Genomic DNA, 12,758 nt, shown 5'->3' with positions numbered 1-12,758 from the left:
TGGAGGGAGAGTGAATATCAATCTTGCCACAGATTCTCGGTTGACTTTAGTAAGGCGTAAGACTAACTTCAAGTGATTTTAGGCGTACTATGAATTGATTGATACGCGATATGCATTTCAAGTGATACGAACCACTTTTTATTGTTGCTCAGGATGTATGTTTAGAGTGGTCGTCCTGCTGGAATGTGAACCCCCGCCCCACTCACTTATGAGCCTACATCTATGCATCTAGCTTCTCATCGTTTCTGGTTTCTCTGCTGAAGAAAAGCACCCTTCCATGAATAATCATGTGTTTCATTGTAGCGATGGTATGGTTTCAGTTCTTTCTCGTACACTTTTTTTTTTTCATGTAGTCCCAAAAGTTCAAATTTGTTCCCCTTCAAACAGATCATCATTTGGGCAAACAGAAAACTGAACTTCTTTTTGTTTTCTTAGCATGGGGCCTCTTGGTTGCTTCTCCAATCAATGCTTAGTAATCGATTAAACATTGCCCAACATGTATAGTCTTAGTTTTGTACTTGTTTTTTTTCTTCACTTTGCAGATAATGGATTGGATACTCCTCCTTTTGTAAACTTGTGCATTTTCTTTTACCCCACTTTAAAATTCTCTTCAACTTTCTCACTGACCTCTCTGCTGTTTTCCTCCAAAGCCTTCCCAGAACACCTGAATCAAATTACACACAAGTGGGCTCTGTATTGTCAACTGTTAAGGAGACAGATAATTGTGAAGGCAACGTGTTGCATATAGGACTTTATTTCCACATTTCTATTTCAGAGAGTTCAAAAACAATGTGTAATTTATATTGAATCTCTACCACTATGCACTACTTTGTGTTGGTCCCTCTCATTAAATCTAAATAAAATACATTAAGGTTTGTGGATGTATGAATACTTTGAATAGGATTATTGCTTTGTGATTGCAAAACCAAAAGTAACATTGCAGATACAGCAAAAAAATAAAAAATAAAAAAATACAGTCACAAAGTTCTGAAAATGTAAGACAAAAAAAACTCGTTCAAATTTACAATCAGTATGATAAAACTCAAGTAAACGCCGCTTATTCATAGATATTCAATTCCTGACGAGAACAATAGTTAAATGTACGCTCGCCATTGTTTATTATTAAAGCCTCTACGTTTTGTGGCTTTTCAGCTGCCCTCGTCTTAGATGTCAGTATTTACTAGTTGTGCTTCTGTCGGGTTTGGGCGTTGAAGACCACACGCCTGTCCTGTGGAGACATCCTTCACCTGTTGCCTGAGGAACAATCCAAACATGGGAGAAAGAGTCAGAAATCATGTGTGTGCGACTGTGTGCGTGTGTGTTCTTAGTGTCACCTGAAAGTGTGCATCTCGGGCCAAATATCTTCATGTAGCAGTGTGTGCAGTACGGCTTCTCATCGTACTGCAATGCAATCATCGGCACATGATTACTGTGTTATCATTTTCACTTAGTCAGATTGTGTTCTTCATTTTTTAGTCTTATATTGTCTCATTTATCTTCCTTATGTACCTCAGCATGCTGGCCAGCCGTCAGCTGTCTCTTGCACTTCTGGCACTTCAGGCATAGAGGATGGTAGTCCCTCCCTAAGGACCTCTTCTTCTCCCCTGCACCAAAGACAAACAGCCGCAAAATGAGGAACAGTTTATCCATTTTCACTATTAAGGTGGAACATATTTTGTTTCTTTACACATGTAATATGTCTTTACTTGCTTTAAATACAGAGCGGTTTTAGCGCAGCTTTAATGACAAAACAATCTTGAATTTTTGATATGCATGTTTGTTAGACATCTACCTTTTAAACCAAAAACCTGACTCATGGTCTTCTAACATGTTGGTAAAATATCTATGTCCAAGATTGCTGCACGCAACTTCTACAAAGCAGAGATTTGGAGGGTTTCATCTTGTTTTAAAATGTTTACAGGGCATAAAATATTTTAAAAAACTGATTTTAAATAAGTAAAAGTGGGTCAATGACAGTCACAAAAAAGCACTTAACAGTATTAGTAAGTATTAAAACTAAAGATTTTGGTGAAAATGTGTTCAGTGTGTTTAGTGAACTTACATTATAAGTTTGTTTTGTTTTGTTCTTTACATACAGTTTGTGTCCTTGGGTTGGGAAGAAATGTGTTAAATACAAGGTCTTAGAAACTATTTCCATCCTTTACAAATGTAATCTGATTTTGCCTTTCAGTCATATACAACCTTATGTGAAAATACAGTTTAATTTTTTGTTTGGTCATGAAAGAAGTGTGATCAACAACAATTTTTTGGTTTGGTTTCTCGAGCCACATCCACAGCAATTAATGTCTCCCTGTACCGTTCAATAAAGAAATTACTGGAACAGAAGTTGTCTGACGACATGAAGAACACTAAAAGATATCAAAAAAGAAAAAAAAATCATTAGGATTTTTAAAGAAATTCAAGAACAGACGATAACAAAGTAAATATGAATCAGAGGCGAACTTTTACAGGAGTTGCCGATCTGCCAAAGTTTCTCCAAAGAACTCAGAACAACATTTACAGTGATGCAGTGACTCAGCTAAAGTCACTGCTTCATATAGAGCTAAAACCAAGAGATGGCATCCATGGACCAAAACTACAGCTGACAAAAAAGAAGACAAAAGCCCATCCCCCATTCCTCCGGCAACATTTTAATCATCCCCAAGACTTTCAAGACGACATTCTGTGGAGGGACAAGACAAAAGTGGAACTTTCTGGAAGGACTGTGTCCTTTTACATCTGTTCTAAAACGTTTCAGGAAGAGAACCTCATATGAAACACACCAGCAAGTCCACATATGAGACATTGAGAAAAAACACGAAGATTTAAATTAGATGCTGTTGCATGACTGGAGGAATTTTCATTCTCAAAACGCCTCCAGTATCGCTAACGTCCAACAAAGCAGATTGGGTCAGAATTCCTCTGAGGTGATGTAAAAGGCTAATTATCAGACCGCCGCTGGCCCCAGCATTTTGATTAGTTTTAGGGGGTAGCTGCTATGGACAGGCTGGTTTGCACAGCTTTTCCTGGCATTTTGTTTGCATTCGGGTCATCTTTGTCAGAAATTTAGCTTTGTGATTATCTAAAGCATTTAAGTGTGACAAAAAGCAAAATCAGATAAATCAATAGGCTAATACTTTTAAACCACACTGTACACGAAAAGTGTAATGCCTCAGTCAGTCACAATGCAAACTTCCGCACATCCAGGTGATCTTGGGGGAAAAAAAAGAATTCACTGAATGAATCAAATGATTAGTTATAAATCTTTTAAAAAGAGAATTGATTCAGATGAAATGAAGGGACTGCTCCGCCTTTCCCGTCCCCCAACACAAATAGGCCAGGCTTTGAGGCATTGAGGGGAAAAGAGATAAGTAGGCCAGGTCACATTAGAAAATCTGAACTTTCCTAGGCAAATGGAGGGGCAAGCAAAAACTGTTTTGTAAAAGAACAAAGCAGACTTGCAGCCGTTGCTGTGCAGCTACATGTAGCGAGGGCTCTGCGTGCGGCAAACTAAAAGAGACTGAAGGTGAGGAGGAAACCCTGAGAGCAGCGTGCAAGCTCGTTTGGCCAGACCCACATCCTGTTGTTATTATGGATACCAGGGTTTGAATCTATGTGTGTGTGTGTGTGTGTGTGTGAGCAGTTCAAAGAGAAGCAGAAGAACCTGATAGAAATAAAACGAGAAATATTTAGGTTTTCCATCAGAACACAAAATAAGAAAGCATTAATTGTAGCCCTAAATAAACACAAGGAAAAAGAACATACACATGATAATGGTCGTGGCCCATTTACATTTGCTTGTGTGCATGATATCAATTTCACCGCTACATACACATGATTACAACCTGAGAATGGTGGCATGAGCTTAAAATGTCCACATACTTCTACTTTTAACCATCTTTTTCCACAGTATTAGGCTCAAGTATTAGTAGGGACAAAACCACTATGCAACCTGAAAAAAAAAAAAAAAAAAAAAACTGAAAGAAATAGACATCTATGCTGGCCAAGAAGTAGGGAGACAGAGTGTAAAAATTTAAAGAGGTCAGACTCACCAAAGTAGACAGGCTTTCCACAAATTGGACAGTAGCCTACCATGGTCTGTAATTATTTATCGTGCAGGTACAAAGATCATGCGTGTGAGTGCAAGTGTGAACTGAAAATTCGACAGGAAAATGGTTTAACTGCAAGTATGTCAGCATCTTGTGAAGTCAGATCCGGATGCGGTGGGCCAGACGTCACAGGAAGAGAGTAAAGTTTGAGATTTCAGATTTGAGAAGCTGGCGCCTGTGGGGAGAAAAAAAAAAAAGAATCAGGTGATGTTACTGATCACATCCTGCACTCATTCTGAAAGACATCAAAGGGTCTAAAAAGCTGATATTTTACTCTATGGCTTCTTACCAATACACAGCGATGATGTTGTAAAGAGGGAATGAAAGAGGGGTGAAGAAAGGAGGAACAAAAACCTGCTGTCAGCAGCTCAGATTCCCACCTATCTTCTCCTCTTTCCTCCACCTTTCTCTCTATTTTCTAGATTCCAAACAACGAATTGAGCTTCTGAATCAAAAAAGGGAAACCTAATACTTCTCCCTTTCTATTCCTGTTGGTCCATTCCCTCTCTCTCTCTGTGTCTCTCTCTCTTTCTCTTTCTCCCTTTCACTGTATGTCACATACTCAAACACACGCAAGCACACCGGCTGTGTAATGACTCACACAGACACAAACCACACACAAAGGCTGCACTTCTCCTCAATAACGTCACAAAAAGAGGGTGAGGCTCGGAGAGGCCGGGTTGGCTGCAGGGACAGATGGGGGCGGACGGGGGCGGCGGTTATCCCCTCGAGACAGGTGATAGAGGCAGACCTGGAGAGGGAGGGTGAGGTAACAGTAGTCAGAAACAGCTCAGCTGGGAGAGAGCGGGCGAACTGTCATGAACTTCTGAAAAAAAAAAAAAAAAAAAGAAAAACGGAGTGGAACAGGATCGGTGAAGTCAGTGAGGAAGACTGGGGTAAATGTGCTTCTGGCTGGTTGCATGAAAACATAGAAGAGACCATGGAGGAAGAAACATTCAGGTGCTTTACTTTAGCGAAAGTGATATCACTTTTTAGGATTTCTCGAGCAGGTAATATCTCCCCTCACTACCCCCCCCCCCACCAAAAAAAAAAAAAAAAAAAAAAAAAAAAACAGCTGCCAAGGGTGGCTGAGGCTCTAAGCAGGAATGTATTTGGGGTCCATCTCCATATAAACCCACCAGCAGCTTCAACAGCACTGACTTGACTTCCCTTTTAAAGTGTCTATGATTTATCATTATAGAATTCTACATGAACACATCTTTTTTAAAAGTGCAAATCCATAGATATGGAAACGGTACTGTGAATTAATGGCCTGAAAGAAAAAAAAAAGATAAAACATGACTGGCTGCATTACACACGTTTTGTATCTCAAGACAGTAGAGTCTTGTTATTAAAAATGTGTGATGTAAGATTAATGTTTTAATTTCACTTGCAAGCTTCTACTGGCTGGAAGTTCTATCAACTGACTTGAATCAAATTGGAAAAAAAACCTCTTAAAGGTAACTAAAGATGAGAATGATGAGAAGACGGGCTTCCAAAACTTGAGTAGGAGCTCGTCTCCAAAGATAAAGGTCTGAAATATCTGTAAACTTGCCAGCAAGAACTTTAAAACTTGAATAGCTTGATGTACATTTGAACAATTTTTATTTCTTTAAATGGTGTATAAGCTATATATCAGGACGATGACACGCTGAGAATTTTCTGAAGTTTTGTCATTTCAGTGGTGCTGGGGTGTTGTGGTTTGGAATTTTGCAGAATTTGGCATGCTGTATTTTACAGTCATTAAAGGTTTTCTTTGAGTAATCTTAACCTTTATTTGGGCATTTCTGTGGGTGATGTTCACATCAAATGAAAACACTCTAAACCCACGAGAGTATTAAAATGTGCATTTTTCTAACCCTTTATTATTTTTTTAAAAACCTTCCATTTATTTTGTGACATCCCATACTGAATGCATATCATTTCTGGTCTAACCATGAATTTCAGCTGATAGCCCTAACAATTACAGAGCAGAACAGAGGCCAAAAGTGGAATCTCAAATTAGAGATCTTCTGGTTGCAACTCTTTAGATAGGAATGTTGACACGCAGCATGACAGCTGTAAACTGTGCAACAGGGGAGAAAATGAGAATGCAAACCATATTCATAACATAATTATTAATAACAACTGTTCTTATTAATGAAAATAACAACAACAGTTGTTGTTATTGTTGTAAACAACAACAATAATGATGATGATGATGATGATGATAATAATAATAATAGTAATAATAATAATAATAATAGTGTTTGGCTGTTGTCATTTACAGGTATCTAGTGTTTACAATGTTTCCTTCTTTCTTTTCTATATGCGCCTGCATCTATGTGTAGCTGCACGTTGTATACAAAGCATTAACAGCATTAATGCTTCGTAAAAAATTTAATTTCTTTGTAAAACGTAAATGGCAAGACCGCTCATTGATCTAGTGGATTGGACATCACGTGGCAGTGCTTTACACGCGCTATTGTTTTACGTTCAGTCAGGAATATCAGCGGTGGGGAAATGACACAATCAAGCAAAGAATTTGAAAATGGGACGCAAAGTTTTGATGTTAATTGTCAAGACTACGACAGCAAGATAACAAGGTCCAAAGGGATCACATTTCACAGGCCAGTAAAAAGGTTTAATTAAAGAATATATATATAAAGAAAGTGAGGAGTAGGTTAGCTATGCTAGCTTAACGTTTATCACCTTAACATGTGCTAGATAGATTAGATTACTCGTTACTGAAAAATGTGGTCACGAACAATCGTTGGCAAGTGAGGTTAGCATAGGCGTAACTTCCCAAAGGACTGGTGTGGACATGTCCCCACCAACTTTGACCTGATAGGGACAGTCCACACTGTCCATATTGTTAAACTGTTTGAAGATGGCAATGACTCCAAATAAATCAGTGACATCTCAGTTCCAGGCCAACAAGAATTGTGTTATGCACAAGGCAGCCTAATCTCCAGACCTTTATTCTACAGAAAATATTCAGAATGACATTAACAATTATGTTTCAGAGATAAATATAATAAATGTAGCGATACTGTGGAAAATATAGTCAAGTCGCTCTGTGCTGCACTGCACACAATTTAAAGTGATTCCCCAGTTATCAGACATGCAAATAAACCTTAGAAAACTAATTTGGGGTAGAAGCAAAGAACTTACCTTTTCTTTTTTCTGCTGTGCTTTTGGTGCCCCGAGGCCTTGCCGCTCTGGGGAGTCAGTCATTTCACTTAAATGGAAAGTTGAGTCAGGGTTACACATTAATTAATAGTGCAGTGATTCGCAGGAAAGCTAAATTTTCAAGCATGTTCAGGTTTTTACTAAGTTTGTAAAGGAAAACATATACGTGCTATTTCTCTGAACAGTCAAATATTTTATCCGCTCGCTCTCCGTAGCTTGACAACAAACCGGCGGGTTTTTTTCACATGATTTATATGACTTCAAATATAACTTTCAGTTTTTCCAGAAATGAAACCTGCAATAGAAGTTTGGTTTTTTTTTGTTTTTTTTACTTTATCCACCTTTCAAAATACATTGCTATTATTTTGTACACATCAAAAACATATGTCCTAGATTTTGTGCCCCCCAGGTTTTCTTCCAAAAATCCACATGGCTTTCACTGAACTTTATAGGGCCTTTTAATATATACAGGATGTCTTCATTTGCATATTTGCCAACATCCTTCTCTTGTGTGCCATGCTTTGCAGAGGAATAGAATACCAAGCAGTTATTTCATCTGACCAGGCTTCCCTAAAGGATAACCTATCATGTCTCTCCATCAGCATTCATTGTGTGTGGACAGGCAGCACTTGGAGAGCTACATCCTGAATCGCAGGCGCCTGATATGCATGCACCACTCACAATGATTTTTGATGCAAATTATGATGTTGGGATTTAAATAAAGAACAGCCACTGAATATGCACACAAAATAATAAGTGACTGGAATCCGTTTGAGAGAGAAGATTTCCACTGGTTGCTTTCAAATAAAATTGAAACACAATTAAGGGAATAATGAGAAAATCAAGAAAAGAAAAAAAAGAGGGAGCAAAGCAGTGAAAAGGGGACTCATGCAATTGTGAAGAAAGGGAGTGAGAGAGAGAGAGAGGGAACGGAAACAGGAGGAGAGAAGAGAGGGGGCGTTAAAACCACATTTCCCAGTGGATCTTTAGCTGAGGCCGTGTTGAGAAAACTGCCAAAACTCTTAACAGATACTCCCGCACTGGCGCTCACTTACACGCATGGTTCACTTCTGCCAAGTCATATGAGAAACACCAACACCAACTGGATGGAGAGACATGGGAAAAAGGTGTCGGCAGGAACTGGAGGGATTTACAGGCGACTGGTGGAAAGGAGGAGGACAGAGAGGGAGAGAAAGATGGAGAGAAACTCAAGCTGCTCTCTCTCTCCTCTGTGTCCTCTGGTGTGGCTCTGAGAACTGCATGTGGGCTGGGAGGAGTTGAGGGGTTGGAACACAGGAAGAGGTTCAAGAAAGAAAACGGCTGGAAGGATTCCTTCTTCCCACACACACTTTGAATGTATCACATGTGCATGCACATGAATGTTCACCAGCCACACAGAGCAGGAAAAAAAAGGCCTCGAAAGGTGTCTTTTTTCCACCTTGCACTCACACAGTCACGAGTCATCCTGTTTCAACTCTTGGCATCCTCCTTACACCTCTGAGCCCAGAATATGACACTGCTTTAGGGTTTCGTCTCAGCAACACGCTCGCTGTTGCGCTCACAGTACGAGACACGTGGTGGAGAAAATTAAGCGGCTTGTGAAGACCATGTGAAGATTTACTTTTCAAAACTTTTACATCATATTCATTTTTTTTTTCAAATTAAACGTTTTCTGTGTTGCATTTACTGCCCTCTGAAAAAGAGAAATTTTATTACTACATTATAATGCCTCCTTACCACAAGGCATAGCTCGTCTCAGTTTGCCTTTTTGATGATAACTTGCCACATTCAAATGAATCTTTCTTGAATTCTGGATGTTGTGATGTTGTGACCCATATTTGGGATGGTTTTTTTTTTTCATTTTTGTCCCCCACAAATCTACCCCTGCTGTGCTAGTCTTTCTGCAGTCAGATGGTCCAAAGGCCATAATCCTCTACTGAAGGTATCAATGAATAAAAGTCAGGGAAATAATTCCTTGTTTTTCCTGTATTAATCTGGGAAAGCCCCTAAGTCCTCTCATGCTTCTGTGGAGTGATATGATTACAGCACGGCAGCCATTATTAGACGATTAGGAGTCATGAGTGGCTGAGTCAGTCCGATTGCTTTATGGGATGTTATGTTGTTTTGGGAGGTCTGGACATAAGCCTTTGGATGAATGTTTTTGTTTGTTGGTGTGTGACAATATGCCTCTGTTTTTCACTTTTTGTGTCCTGATTTGGTCAGATGTAAAGTTTAAGTAAAGGATTTGGGATGAGGTCATATTTAAGTTGGTTTTGGATAAAATCTATAAAGCAGTGGTCCCCAACCACCGGGCCGCGGACCGGTACCGGGCCGTGGACCAATTGGTACCGGGCCGCGCAAGAACTAATAAAATATGTCCGTTCTATGTATTGAGTCTGGAGGAGCTTTTATTTTGAAAAGTCGTACACCGGATGCCGAGGGTTGAGTCTTGCGCCAGCAACGTTCCCCCGTTCGACCTCCTCACAGCGCATCACCCCCGGTCCGCGGAAATTTACGAAGGCTTTGGCCGGTCCGCTGTAATAAAAAGGTTGGGGACCACTGCTATAAAGTGTTTAATCTCAGTTCAGTCTGTTTTTAGGGGTGGAAGGCCCTTTGTACAAGTATGGCTGAGTCTATGTATTATACAAAGGACATTTTCTATCACAATTGTTACAAACAAAGTTATTAAAGTTAGAGTGCAAACAGCACTACTACAGGCTGAATTTGATGAATGAATAAATAGAATTACATCTTCTTTTTTTAAGCTTTCTCTATTATAAACTCATAGAAATGCTACTGTTGTCACAAAATAATATTTTAACCAATTACGTAGACGCACAAGCAGCAACGTTACTGGTAGTTTTGCATGGATTCTGTTGACACAAATGTTCTGTAGAAACTGTACCTCTTTCTGTATTGTGAAAGTCTGATGTTTTGCTTGATCTTAAACCTAAAATATTTTTGCATGTATTTATACACCTAACTTTGGAAATTAGAAGTTGTACTTCTTCGACTCGTCATTTTGGTTGCAGCCACATGAGACGTGGTTTTAGGTACCCCAGCATATGAGGCACGATAAGAAACGGCGTGACCACAGCTTAAACAGAGAAGATGAGAAGCTGAGAATTTTTCCACATTTTTGTCATGCCAGCAACAACAAGTTGGTTTGGTTCAGGATGAAAAATCTCGCAAATGTTCCATCATCTGCCTTCTTGTATTTTACGGACATTTGAAGCTTTCATGAGGCACTGTTAATGACAATACTCAGTTCATCAAATGACAGGGTTCTAAACCTATAAGTATTAAAACATGCAATGTCTAAACATTTATATTTCTCTTCTTGCATCGATATCAAATAATCTTAATGTAAATATAATATCAGTTCTGCCCTGTTCATGAATTTAGCTCCTAACTCTTGAACAATTGTTAAAAAAGAGTCAGTTGGCTAAAATGTTTACTATATGATGAATGCAGCAAGTCTTACAACTCCAGATTTGTTATTAATTGGAAAATTAACAACAAAAACCCACAATTTTACCATTAGTATTAGTAATAATTAATATTATTCATGTTATTATTATTATTATTATTATTATTATTATTATTATTATTGTTGTTGTTGTTGTTGTTGTTGTTGTTATTATTATTATTATTATTATTATTATTATTATTATTATTATTAATAGTAATAATTATAATAATTGTAATAATTTGTAAGTAGTGCCAAGACTTAAGTGTGCCTGAAATTATGCTTGAATGTGTCATATTTCCTTTTGATTTCAGATGAAAAAAAAAGAGCCTTTTATCTACTTTCAAGCTTCTAATGAGATAGAACAAAGGAACCTTATATCATTTATTAGGGGATGTTATGCTCATTATACTAGATTCAACCCGACTCACTCAGCGGGGTTCTGACTTTATAATGCTTGGTTCTCAAGGTTGCTCCCACCTATTGTTTAGATCTGCTTGGGGAAACAGAAAGGCAGGCAGAAGGAAAGAACCCAATGTGTTACTTCTTGCTTGCGCATTCTTGGCATAGCTTGTTGCCCTTTTCATTTTTTAACTGTGATTTTCTCCCCCCCACCCCCAACCCCACTCCCTCCTTTCCTTGCTTTAATACAGAAGCCAAGGGTCCACAAGCAGCCAAGTCCCACCGCTCCAGTCTGGCTAAGCCACAGAAAGCTTGGCCTCCTCTTCTCTTTGCTCTCTCTCTCTCTCTGTTTTATTCCTCATGTTTATGCACTCTCCTCACTATCAATCCTGTGATTCTTCCCTTCACAGACTTTTGCATGTCTTTTTTGTCTCAAGTGTAATTGTGTTTCCTTGGATTGGTCAGCCTGACTCCCTGCCTCATTTTCTCATGCTTTTTTTTTGTTATTCAAACACACACACTCACACACACCCTCTGTATTCCCCTGCCTGACAGTCTGTCACAGCCAGCGACTGGTTTAGCAGGCAGAGTTCAGCTGGGCTCCACAAACACATGGCACTCAGTCTGCCTTCCTCTGTATGCTGGAATTATATTTCAGTTTACATTTTGTAAAAGCTTTTCTCTCATTCAAATGACAATTGCTTGAAGGCTCTAGGATCTAGTTTCTCCCTAGAAATAGATCAGTTGGGGTGAGGTTCTTTTAAAAAGTAGGTAAGAAGTTAATATCTTACCCTCATGAGGCAACTCTTTAGGTGTCTTTATTTTGCATGATTCCTGATTAGCTGGACCCAGAGGCTGAAGCTAGGTCAAAACCAAAGCGGACTTGTATAGTCTTAAAAACAACTGTAATCTAGGGGCCTGCCATGGTGGCGTAGGGGATAGCGCGACCCATGCTTGGAGCCCTTGGGTCCTAGATGCAGCCATTGCGGGTTCAACTCCCCAACCCGACGATGTTTGCTGCATGTCTTCCCCCCATTCCTGTCAGCCTATATGACCTGACAGGACACTAGAGGCCACAAAAGACCTCCTGGAGGGGTAACAAACCCCCCCCAAAAACAACTGTAATCTCAAATATATCATGTTTTATTATGGTAATGCTATTTTCTGAACTTTTACCGTTGTGAGGTTTGCAGTAGGTGGGTATTCACTCGTCGTTGCTGCATTCTATTTGTATTTAAATATTGGATTTCCGGAGTTTTTGGTGGGAAGGTCAACGAGAACTCCTGTCAGAATCCTAACTAGGAAAGTTTGACTTTGCTCAGCAGCATTTCAGTGTCCTACATGAAGAAAAATGTAAAGGTTGTAGGTACAAGCAATTAATTTGCACTTTGACAATTTGCATGGTCCCTACAATTTCTGTTTTCCTGATGTTCATTTAGTGTTGAAACACACAAAAAGGAAAGAAATGCATTATTATAGGCTTATACTGCTAATCCAAGTAAGTGGCACCAATAGATAAGAAAAATCACAACTTTGGTCAAACACTCTTTACTATTGTGTAACAATATTATTATATTTGAGTTCTGAATTCTGAGGTAAAGTAAATG

At 39.0% G+C, this 12,758-nt stretch overlaps 1 protein-coding gene and 1 long non-coding RNA gene across 3 annotated transcripts; one reads left to right on the top strand and one right to left on the bottom strand.

The window, feature by feature from the left end:
- Positions 1-736: 736 nt before the first annotated feature.
- On the bottom strand, positions 737-7,325 carry zgc:195282 (uncharacterized protein LOC100192223 homolog). Of its 2 annotated transcripts, none has more exons than XM_044113913.1 (5): positions 7,263-7,325; position 5,969; positions 1,510-1,604; positions 1,335-1,401; positions 737-1,254 (listed from the first exon to the last, which is right to left on the bottom strand). In XM_044113913.1, exons 1-5 carry the CDS (start codon positions 7,323-7,325, stop codon positions 1,244-1,246), a joined length of 237 nt encoding a protein of 78 aa, XP_043969848.1. In that variant the 3' UTR covers positions 737-1,243. The 2 variants fall into 2 exon arrangements, with proteins under 2 accessions (XP_043969848.1, XP_043969847.1); XM_044113912.1 differs by lacking the exons at position 5,969; positions 7,263-7,325 and adding exons at positions 4,053-4,284; positions 4,399-4,819.
- On the top strand, positions 1,212-2,343 carry LOC122829388. Its single transcript, XR_006370354.1, has 2 exons — positions 1,212-1,296; positions 1,515-2,343. It is a non-coding gene; the product is annotated as an uncharacterized LOC122829388 (long non-coding RNA).
- Positions 7,326-12,758: the final 5,433 nt, after the last annotated feature.

This window comes from Gambusia affinis, linkage group LG04 (genome assembly GCF_019740435.1).
Source record: "Gambusia affinis linkage group LG04, SWU_Gaff_1.0, whole genome shotgun sequence".
Lineage (NCBI taxonomy): Eukaryota > Metazoa > Chordata > Actinopteri > Cyprinodontiformes > Poeciliidae > Gambusia > Gambusia affinis.
This window is presented reverse-complemented; position numbering and strand designations above follow the sequence as displayed.

What these genes read in the sequence shown, in the direction of transcription:
- zgc:195282 (XM_044113913.1), bottom strand. Translation starts at nt 7,325, where the DNA reads ATGACTGACTCCCCAGAGCGGCAAGGCCTCGGGGCACCAAAAGCACAG. An exon ending in CGGCTGGCCAGCATGCTGAG is followed by an intron (nt 1,402 to 1,509) that starts GTACATAAGGAA and finishes ATTGCATTGCAG; the next exon opens with TACGATGAGAAGCCGTACTG.